Consider the following 11,917-nt stretch of genomic DNA (forward strand, 5'->3'; position numbering starts at 1 on the left):
AGTGGGATAAGAAGAACAGTGTATAATCCGAGTCAGGCTGTCTGTCTATATAGTAATATCAGGACCCAGAACTGTGACGAGGCTACTTCCTATTCAGCGTGTAGAAAACCTCTGACATCTGGGGATGCCATCTATGATGCAAGCCTGATCCCAAACCTGTTGGTCATGGTAACTCCACATGCAGTGACAAGGAGTAGACACTAGAGCACCAAGACTGGTACGCCGGCTACCATCATGCATAAATAAGTATCTAGGAGACTATTGGTTATAACCTCCTCATTGACTTCATGTTCAAACAACCTTAAATGTGACCAAGTGAACGTGACAATAAACACAGAAACATTCAAGTTATATTTATTTAGACAATCTAGTGCCCATGGAACACTCAATAATAAGTTATGACACTTATAAAATACAAATATAGATATTCTATGACGTCACAAACGGTACCCTATTCCCTTCCTAGTGTGCTACTTTTGGACGAGAGCCCTACGGCCCCTGGTGGAAAAAAGTAGTGCACTAGCAAGGTAATTAATAAAAAAAGGTGCCAGTGACGGAGGAATGAGGTTTGAGTGTATTCTGTAGTGTCATCACGCGTGAGCTGAGATGGAGTGACTCAGGCCTCTGAAGTAAGACTGTTCTCTCTCCGTCATCAGCTCAAAGTGCAGCGGCTGCCGGCAGAAGTTACACTCTGCCGAAGACTGGGACTTCAGAGGTAGACCGGACTCCTTCCACGTCTGAACCAGCTTCTCTGAAGAGGGGACAAATATATATATATATATATATTTTTTTTAAAGGTGGATGTACTTGGCTATTTCAGTATGTTTCATGCTAACTGAAAAAACACCAATATTTTACAAAACAAATCAAGTTAATCTTTTACTAGCGGGCTCTTCACACAAATATTATTTGTCCAGCCACAGAAGTATACTTTAGTTGTATATCTGGATAAACATGGTGTTGACGTGGGAGTTGAACCATTGACCCCCCCCCCCCCTCAAACCATTCCCTTCAGTTTTGTGCCTCGTACTGAACACGACGAGAGGTTCACAACAAAACGTTTGAGAAACCATTGACCGCAGTCAGTTCCTGTTTACTCGCCCGCTAGACGGAACATGTCTCTTACCGACAAAGTACGTCATCATCTGAGGGGTGTGGTGTGGCGTGGGGGCGATGCGTAGAAGCTCCTCCCCCCGGGCGACCGTGGGATAGTTGATGGCCTGGACGTAGATGTTGTAACGACTCATCATGACGTCAGAGACCTCCGTGTTCTTCTCCGCGTCGGACACCTGCAATAAAATCAATGCATCCGTGTAAGACCACGTTGAGTACGTCCGTAGTGACACTGTTGAGGTCTATCAATAATAATCACTACTGTGTTTTAAGTGTCAATGCTGAGGTTGTCAATAAACAGTGACAAGGCTGATGGAAGACAACGCTGAGCTCTCTGGGGGTGAGAATGGGCAGGGCCAGGAGTTTTGGTCAGGGATAACTCTGGGCTCTAGTTACGCTATGATCATGTAATGTGCAGCATCCTGCCGGTCAGGTAAACCGAGTGGACAAAACATTAAGAACACCCCCCCCTCCTTATGCCTTCAGAACAGCCTCAATTCTTTAGGGCACGGGTGTCAAACTCATTCCACGGGGGGCCGAGTGTCCGCGGGTTTTCGCTCCTCCCTTGTACTTGATTGATGAATTAACATCACTAATTAGTTAGGAACTCCCCACACCTGGTTGTCTAGGGTTTTATTGAAAGGAAAAACCAAAAACCTGCAGACACTAGGCCCTCCGTGGAATGAGTTTGACACCCCTGCTTTAGGGCATGGACTCTACAAGGGGTCAAAATTACCCTACAGGGACGCTGGGCCATGTTGACTCAAACACTTCCCACAGTTAATTTGTGTCCAGTTGGCTGGATGTCCTTTGGGTGGAGGACCAGTCTTGATACACACAGGGAACAGTGGAAAGTGAGAAACCCAGCAACGTTGCAGTTCTTGACACAAACCGGTGCACCTGGCACCTAATACCCGGTTCAAAGGCATTTAAATATTTTATCTTATACATTCACCCTCTGAATGACAGACACAATCCATGTCTCCATTGTCTTAATAATTAAAAATCCTTCATTAACCCGTCTCTCCTCCTCTTCATCTACACTGACTGAAGTGGATTTAACAGGTGACATCAATCAGGGATAATAGCTTTGACCTGGATTCACCTGGTCCGTCTGTCATTTGGGAAGATTAAGGGCTTGATTGTATTAAAATCAGCACACCTGAAATTTAAAGGTAACTTCTAACTGAGCGGACACATGCAGCGGTTACCGTGAATGCAGTCTCAATGAAAGCGGAAACATTGCCTTTAAAAATGTCATTCACGCTATAGTGCTGAACCCCTAAGTTGTAGTGATTCTCACCCTGACAGGGATGATGTGAGAGGGACAGTGGACGACGGGCAGTCCAGAGTCCATGAGCATCTGTCTCAGCAGCTTAACGTTACGCTGGTGTTTCCTCCGGAGGGCGCGGCCCTCCTCCCCTTTAAGGATCTGGATGGACTGGCGGGCGCCCGCCAGCAGCATGGGAGGTAGAGACGTGGTGAATATGAAGCCTGCAGCGTAGCTACGGACCGTGTCCACCAGAGCATCGGTGCTGGCGATGTAGCCTCCAACACAGCCAAACGCCTTGCCTGGAAGAACATATCATTAACACCAATTAGGACAAAATAACAAATTAAAACACATGGTTTTCTTTGTGGTTTTTGGAAGTTTAAAGGAGACTTTCTAGTCCATTAGAAAGTCCCCAGCTTGGTGTTCACCAGCTGTTCTGTCTGGTCATCTTCCTTCTATTCCAACAGACAAAGACCTCTCCAGATTGTCCCAGTGTGTGTGATGATTGGTCTCCCAGCAGTCCCCAGGCTTAGAGGAAATGTAAGAAGCACCGTGGTCTCCTAGCAACAGGTCGTAAACAGATCCTAGTTCCTGTTTCTCCAGTGTCCCAAGGAGCGCTAAGCAACAACCTCAACTACCTGTATTGGAGCCCAGACATCTGCTTCATCTCAGTCGCCACCATGGCCTTGTTTTTGACTTCACCTCCCATATCTCACCTCACTTGCATATAGACTTATTTTTCTATTGTATTATTGACGGTACGTTTGTTTACTCCATGTGTAACTCTGTGTTGTTGTATGTGTCGAACTGCTTTGCTTCATCTTGGCCAGGTCGCAGTTGTAAATGAGAACTTGTTCTCAACTAGCCTACATGGTTAAATAAAAAAGGTGAAATAAATTAAAATCTCAGGGTTTCAGATAAACAAAGACGGGTTCAGGGATGTGAATGGAACATAGACACATCGTTGTCTAGGAGACCGGGCCGTTTCAAACTACAACTGAATGGAGGATAAAGCAGGAATTCCTCATTTCTCAGGACAAAAATCACATCCCTGATTTGTAATGTAAAGTGAATGGACTTCCAGGTTTAAATATAATTCCCTGGGGCACACGTTGCTTGTTATTCGAGTACTGACCCAGTGTTCCAGAGATGATGTCCATCTTGTGCATGATGCCGTCTCGGTCCCCGATACCTCCTCCCCTAGCGCCGTACAGCCCCACCGCGTGCACCTCGTCTACAAACGTGATGGCGCCAAACTCATGGGCCACATCACACAACTCATCTAGAGGACACACCGCTCCTTTAAGACAAAATACACAGTATTACATTTCAACGCTACTTTAAGAAACAAACGATTAATATCATATAATCCGTTTCATAGAGGTTGGATAGTATAGAAGCACATTATATAAAACAGGGCAGTCTTCATTTTGGAGACTATTTTAGAAGTCGTTTCAGTCTTAAAATATATAAACTCAGCAAAAAAAGAAACGTCCCTTTCTCAGGACCCTGTCTTTCAAAGATACTTCGTACCAATCCAAATAACTTCACAGATCTTCATTGTGAAGGGTTTAAACACGGTTTCCCGTGCTTGTTCAATGAACCATAAACAATGCACTGCAGTACTTAATGCAGCTGGTGGCCACACCAGATACTGACTGTTACTTTTGACCCCCCCTTTGTTCAGGAACACATTATTCCATTTCTGTTAATCACATGTCTGTGGAACTTGTTCAGTTTATGTCTCAGTTGTTGAATCTTGTTATGTTCATACAAATATTTACACATGTTAAGTTTGCTGAAAATAAATGCAGTTGACAGTGAGAGGACATTTCTTTCTTTGCAGAGTTTATATTTTATACTTTTCAGCCTTCATTAGTTTCAGTTATAAGTCACTCTGGGCAAAATAATTCTAGGTTTTAGTCAGTGCACCCCCCCCCATTATATTAATAAAGATGAGCTATGCAGAAATCATGTCGCTATTTCCTGGTTGCTAAAATTCAAGTAGTTCACCTAATTTCAGTTTGTGACAAAACAAGCAAGTCTAGTGTAGAGAATCATAGTACCATATAAACCACTGAAATATATTTTCCATATTCAAAAATATTGTATTTTAATCTGGTGAATACATTAAATAAAGAACAAAACTACATTTTACAGGAAGCATAGAATAGTGCACATAACAGATCTACCACTTCTTAGACTTGCTTTCAATGAGTGACATATCTATATAATCAATTTCTATGTTAATTTGGTCAAAAAAAAGTTGCATATTGCTGATTTAATATCTACTACATCAAGTAAAAATATCCAAATTTCAACCTATATAATGCACTACTTTTGACCAGACACCTATGGGCCCTGCCCTCCCTGGTCAAAAGTAGGGCACTATATAGGGAATAGGTACCCTATTAGGACACATTACAAGAACTCCACTCACCATCCATGGAGTGGACCGTCTCGAAGGCCACGATCTTTGGAGAGGAGGGGTCTGACTTCAGCAGCAGCTCTCTCAAATGCTCGGGGTCATTGTGACGGAAGATGAATTTCTTGGCTCCGCTGTTCCTGATGCCTTGGATCATGGAGGCGTGATTCCCTGCATCGGAGTAGATCTCACAGCCTGGAGAGAGAGGGGGGGGACAGGCTGTTCAGTACCATGACCCAGATCAACTCTAAAATGTGCAAACTCTGCACACCTGGGCGATGCAAAAAAAATACAAACCAGCCCATTGTTACCTGGCAGTACAGTTTATCAAGTTTTTTTTTTTTTATATAGCCCTTCGTACATCAGCTAATATCTATGATGCTAGAGCAGGTGAGTAATGGGGCATGGTTACCTGGAAGTACAGTGTATGATGCTAGAGCAGGTGAGTAATGGGACATGGTTACCTGGAAGTACAGTTTATGACGCTAGAGCAGGTGAGTAATGGGGCATGGTTACCTGGCATCATCTTGGCCAGGGTGAACAAGGTGGAGTCATTGGCTACGAAGCAGGAAGTGAAGAGGAGCGCAGCGTCCTTCCTGTGGAGGTCTGCTAGTTCCTGCTCCAATTCCACGTGGAACTTACTGGTCCCAGAGATGTTCCTGGTTCCTCCAGCACCACTGCCGTGTTTACGCAACGTCTCCCTGGAAACAACAGCGGGTCAACAGCTGCCCCGGGAACCATGATTACCCAACGTCTGGCAACACACCCAGGTAAACAGGCCAATTAACAAGATCACACCTTCACCGAGTCATTAACAGACGGCCCTTTGTGGTTATCTACATATAACCCGAGGGATAGTTGATTGGTCCTCAGGGAGGGGGGGGGGGGACAGTGAAACTAAGACAGTGTCATCTCTCCTCAGGGATCAATAGGCAGCATGAGAAGAAAAAAGAAATGTTTTGAAATTGAATGAAAACCGGGAGGTTGTCAACTACTAATCTGGGGGAAGAAAAATGCATTTTTTTTGTTTCAAATGGGTTTTCCTACTGTGTGTTCTACTAAACACGACCCACCCATCAAAACCACCCGTCTGTTCACCTCATTTATCCATCCATCCAACTATCCACTCGTCGCCAGTTGGCCAGCTACTTACGTGATGGAGTTGACGACCCGTGGATGTCTGCTCATGCCCAGGTAGTCATTGGAGCACCACACAGACACATCTCTCCTGTTGCTAAGGGAATCGGTGTAGTCGTCACCCATGGGGAAGTCCGTGGCTCGCCGGTTTACCGTCTTAAAGACACGGTACGTGTGGTCACTCTTCTTCTCCTCAATCTTCCTCTCAAAGAACTCATCGTAGTGGAAGTTAGAGACTGAGAGGAAGGAAACAAGATTACAAGACAGGGTAAAAGATCATTTCCTGTTTCAGTAAAAAAAGGGAACATTTCAAAACGACTTAAACATCCCGTCAACTTTATATCTGCAAGGTGTTGTCGACGACAACGCCTCTACTTTAATTTCCGCCAACCAACCTAGCCATATGATGTGGTAATTTAAAAAAGTCCTGCCAACCCATCAGTATAAAACGTCACCTTTTAACTTACCAGCTTTGGCGCTCTAATTAAATGATCAACATATTGTCATTATGGAAAAAGTATAAACACAAAAATAGCTTGGTCCAAAATCAAAACGTTTGCACCAAAAATACAATCTGTTTAAAATGTATTTAGGATTTATGCCAATCTAGCAAGGCAGGCAACTAAAAGCAACTTTTCAGAGACAAAGATGTGGTTTGTTAGCTAACTCATAATTACCAGAACTAATCTGACAACATTTTGTTCAACCATTGCAAACTTTTTAAAATCACCATAAATGGAAAACACATTAAAAAAAAGGTAATGATTACATCTATGGTGACTTTGTGAACGTGAAGAAATTAATGCAATGTCACGTCGCCATGACATCGATCACAACACATTCAAAGTTTAACGTCACTTGGGACATCACTTGTCCCAAGTGACGTTAAACTTTGAACGTGTTGCGATCGATGTCATGGCGACGTGACATTGCATTAATTTCTTCACGTTCACAAAAGTCCAGCCAAGACTAATGTTGACAAGAATGGTTAACATAGTTGTTTGAAAAGGAACCATAAACATTATCCAATTCGTTTTTCAGGACACGTACTACAAATCCTATAAAAACAGCCTTATATGCTTCAGGCTGCACAATGAACTTCCCTACAGGGACAATAAAGTTTTGATTTGAACAGTCTGGTCATGTGACTCACAGCTGGGCATGTTCTCTTGCAGCAGTTGGGACACTCTGATTGGACGTTGCTTCAGCAGCTTCTTCATCAGATTGGAGGTGTTGACCGGACCAGAGGAGCTGGCCAGCACCTGGGCTGGGGTCACATCTGGAGAGACATTGTGATTAGCGATGACTGAATAAGACAAAGTTTATTTTAAATGGGCTGTATCTGACAGACAGGTCATGGCTAGACCATAGATGTACCCTACATGACAAACAGTATATGCTCGTCAGATGTATGAAAGTCATTGAGCTGTTCAGTACAGGCCATTCTACTAACAATGTTTCTCTATGGAGATTGCATGGCTGTGTGCTTGATTTTATACACCGGTCACCAACGGCTGTGGCTGAAATGGCCAAAACCACTAATTTGAAGGGATGTCCACATACTTGCGAATATATAGTGCATATAAATTAACTCTGCTATGGGCTGAACAGTAATGTCAGTGTAATAGGCAGAATATCCCCGATGAGAAAGGGCATTCAAAAAGACACGGAAAACATGTATAGTATTTATTTTGTATGGCTTTAATGGCCGACATCTGTATTAAATCGAATAATGTCAGCCTCCAGGTTATTAGGACTATTGTTATGTACCTCAGAATAATAAAGTAGACGTTAAATTGTGAACCTGTAATAAAGCCTATTATGCCTCTGTATTAGTAGCAAAACGAATCTAACTCGAGGTGGTTTAACCCCTTGTTTACCTTTCTGGACTGTGCGGACCTCCTGCACGTCCTCCTGCAGCTGGATGCTGGCCTGGCGCACCACACCGCTGTTCTGGCCCATCTCAGCCGCCAGGAAGGGGCACTTTGAGGCCCCCGAGGCCTGGCCAGAGGGGGGAATGGGGTGGCTCTGAGGCAACTTGGTGGTAGTGCCCCCATTGGTGCCTAAAAAGGACAGAAGATACTAGGGTTAGGAGATTAAGAGCAACACAGAGCTTTGAAACTACACCATACTCTGTCCTGGGGGGGGGGGATCTCCCTGGGTATACATTTTGTTTTTTTGCCCTAGAACTACACAGCTGGTTTAAATAATTAGAGCTTGATGAGTTGGTTATTGGAATCAACAGTTTTCCCATGAGACATAGCTGTACTCCCATTGACTGTTGTAAAAGCCATAGAAGTCATAAACCCATAAACCCATTCAGGGCGAGACTTTTCCCCTGATCGTGTGATCTGACCACCATGAAAACTCCTGCCTCTACATAACCCAGCAAGGTGCAGTCTAAGATGGATATCCCGCCACTTACCTGGTGTCTGAGCTGAAGTCACGGTGTCCTCAGTCTTCTGCAAGCTAGCTGAGGAGGAGCAGAGAGAGCGGGCCAAAGGCTTGGAGGCCAGGTTCATCATCACAGGACACTTCTGGGCATAGACCACCAGGGACTTCCGGGCCTGCTGAAGGAAGGACTGGGGCACGAGGGACAGGAACGGGCAGGTGCGAGTTAAGATCTCCATCCTTACTGTGATTGTCAAAGCCTGAGAGGAAACAAAAGGTGACGATTAGGATAGACAACATGTCTCCTTTAGAGCCCAACCAGGAGAGACAACATGTCTCCTTTAGAGCCCAACCAGGAGAGACAACATGTCTCCTTTATAGCCCAACCAGGAGAGACAACATGTCTCCTTTATAGCCCAACCAGGAGAGACAACATGTCTCCTTTAGAGCCCAACCAGGAGAGACAACATGTCTCCTTTAGAGCCCAACCAGGAGAGACAACATGTCTCCTTTAGAGCCCAACCAGGAGAGACAACATGTCTCCTTTAGAGCACAACCGATATAGCCAATCACCCATGTTGTAGGCCGATATTAACCTTATAACTTGCTATACAATGTACCGGTCGATAACAGATAATAAATAGGATATAAAGGGGAATGTTATGTGATCTGAACACTAGTGGCCATTCTCATAATGTCCTTCTTGGTCACAATGTATGAAATCAACAATTGAAGACTACTTATTGGAGAGTTACTCTTTTGGATGGCAATTTATGAGAATTCAGTGTGGAAACATCGTACTCATTTCCCTGCTGTAAAACAATCTTTCAGCAGTTATCACAGCGTCAGACCCAAATTAACATACGTTGGGGCTTTAATGTCCTTTGAAATCAGACTTTTATAAGTGTAAGTAAAAAACGTAAATAAATGAGAAATTGTGCTACTAATGACCATGATGGCACAAACACGTATCGTCTCATGAAGTAATGTTTGGTTAGCTTTTGGAAATTTTTAAATAAAACATTTTCCTTCTTTAGAAGTTTCAGCCAGGCAGGTTAACATTCGCTAATTAATTTGTTAACTATCATACAGTAGGCGAATATTCATAATGATATATTTAATGTAAGTAGACATTCAATCATAATAGACTTTAGCGCATATAAAGCATCCACAATCTACCGGTGGCTGACAACTAAATCGCGGAACGAACGACTGACGAATTTCCAGACAAGGGCGGTCCATTTAAAAAGCATTCCTTCCTCCCTCGCCTTGCAAGTGTATACTCGTCAAATGTCATCAGAAGTGTCCATTTAATTTGAGGGTGTGTCTTTTAGGTGTTTGGAATGCAGCCCAAGTTCTCCTCGACAGCCTCCCTTTATTGGAAACCTCCAAAATGTCTCGTCTCGGACCGTATTGTTCCAGTAGGGAGGGTAAACATTCAGACCGCTCTAAGTCACTAATGAACCTCTGTATACAGCCTCCAGTTAAATTGTGTTTGAGATATTTTAACTAGTTAATTACATCTTTACTCGTGAGTGGGCAACATACCAGCATCCAAAATTGACATGTTTAATTATTTTGCGCTAATTTCTCTAATGTAATCGGGACAGTTTGCATTACTACTTTAGGACAAGTTCTCATTTTCCCATCATACAAGCGAGTGAAATTACACAATTTGTACCTCCGATTGTCAATATCAAAGTAAGCTTAACATCTGTGATTTGGTACTGTTGATTTAATTTATACACGCCTGTCCGTCACAGGACTTAGAACGCAGCTGTCCATTTCAGACTAAGTACATTTATGGCGCCCTCTAAGAAAATAGCCATTGCCCTCAAACGAATACACGTATTTGACAGTCAAGCCAGCACTCAAATTAGATCCAATTCCTGTCTATGTAGAACGACCTGTGGAGATGAAGTTATCCAGTCAAGAATAAAATAAGTTTCATTGTTCGTTTTGTCCGTCTACCGTAAACACTGTGCAACAGGTAGCCTGAAGGTTCAGAGTGTTGAACCAGTACTAGTGACCGAAAAGTCGCTGGTTTTTGAATTCCTGAACTGATTAGGTGTGGGGGAAAAAAATGATTGGTCATTGTGCCCTTGAGCAAGGCTCTTATCCAGAGACACATACAGGTGCAATTAGGGTTTAGAGTCTGCTAAATGACTCACTACTGGTGGTGGCTCTGGATCTGAGAGTCTGTTAAATATTTAGTATTTTACAAACTAATTAAATTACATTGCTGTGTAATCTGACAGGCCAAATTAGGTCAAGTGAGCCTAAAATACCAGCAGTTAGTTGTAAGTCAATTCAAAACAAAAGTTCCATATCTACCGGGTTAAGTAGCTACATTTTCAATGTCATAACTCGCATGCTGACCACACCGTTTTATTTTGCGTTGCAAAACACAGTTACATGTTATTCAATCATTTCACGCACGTCAAAGAGCGTCTGCGTAGCTAGCTAATTTACCATACATGTTAGATACTTTTCGACCCGTCCCCAAATGAATACAGTTGGTTCAGAGTTGGTTTTGATACACCTGCGTGTCTTGATCGCGTCTGGTGTGGATGGACAAAATTAACATTTACATTTTACATTTAAGTCATTTAGCAGACGCTCTTATCCAGAGCGACTTACAAACTGGACATGAACGCGATGGTGGACGCACCGCCCAGACGTCAGCATGTTACCCAATGAATCACGTTAGCAAAAATTTTGTTTTTCATTTTAAAAGAAATTTAAAAATAAAAAAAAGAGTTTCACGTTACCTAATGAACTAACAAATTAAGCACGGTCCGTGCTAAACGGGTATCCTTAGGACGCCCCATTGCTAGGGAAGGGTTATGGTCGTCCGTAGGATCTCGGATAGCACTGACAACCTAATCATTGGCCCCGGTTAGCCCTTGCATGACGACTGGAACGGAATTCCTCCACCTCTCTATACATTAATTCGCTACATACTTCATTGCGGATAAGAAACGAACATCCGCGGGCGTGATGTAACGTTAACATTTGACCGGAGGAAAGATTCTGGGTAGCCATGCAAGGTTAGCCCCACTAACTAGCATACCGGGCACGCTAGCTAACAAAACCGGATAAATTAAGGACGAATGGCTATATCTGGTTTGCTTACCTCGCTCGGTGTGTTTCGGGTCACCCTCTCACGAATGAATAAAGAAATTGAAAGATTGCTTGGCAAGTTCTTAACGCTGTTTCAGTATAAATATAACTCTACTGCTTCGTTATCCTGCACTGAGGACGAACGAAAGGACAGAGATATGCAACCGGCTTATAAAAGCGACTGCGACTATTAAGTATCGCGAGAAGGAGAATGTTTACGTCATAGCACCCATCCCAGACAGTCCAGGCTACCGTCACTAGTTACCACAGCCACAAAGTCATAACCCCCCCTCTCGCCTGTTTCTTCAATGTCGCTTCTTACAATGTTTTTAAATGTAACCTTCATTTATCTAGGCAAGTCAGTTAAGAACAACTTCTTATTTACAATGACGGCCAACCGGGGAACAGTGGGTTATTTAACTACCTTGTTCAGACAGATTTTTACCTTGTCAGCA

At 43.3% G+C, this 11,917-nt stretch overlaps 1 protein-coding gene across 1 annotated transcript; it reads right to left on the bottom strand.

Moving 5' to 3' along the window:
- Window positions 1-338: 338 nt before the first annotated feature.
- LOC129851340 (5-aminolevulinate synthase, non-specific, mitochondrial-like) lies at window positions 339-11,620 on the bottom strand. Its single transcript, XM_055917807.1, has 11 exons — window positions 11,476-11,620; window positions 8,374-8,599; window positions 7,829-8,011; window positions 7,102-7,227; window positions 5,965-6,184; window positions 5,328-5,512; window positions 4,827-5,006; window positions 3,522-3,686; window positions 2,417-2,685; window positions 1,127-1,289; window positions 339-751 (listed from the first exon to the last, which is right to left on the bottom strand). Exons 2-11 carry the CDS (start codon window positions 8,576-8,578, stop codon window positions 591-593), a joined length of 1,857 nt encoding a protein of 618 aa, XP_055773782.1. The 5' UTR covers window positions 8,579-8,599; window positions 11,476-11,620; the 3' UTR covers window positions 339-590.
- Window positions 11,621-11,917: the final 297 nt, after the last annotated feature.

The sequence above is a fragment of the Salvelinus fontinalis genome, chromosome 3 (assembly GCF_029448725.1).
Source record: "Salvelinus fontinalis isolate EN_2023a chromosome 3, ASM2944872v1, whole genome shotgun sequence".
Classification (NCBI taxonomy): Eukaryota; Metazoa; Chordata; class Actinopteri; order Salmoniformes; family Salmonidae; genus Salvelinus; species Salvelinus fontinalis.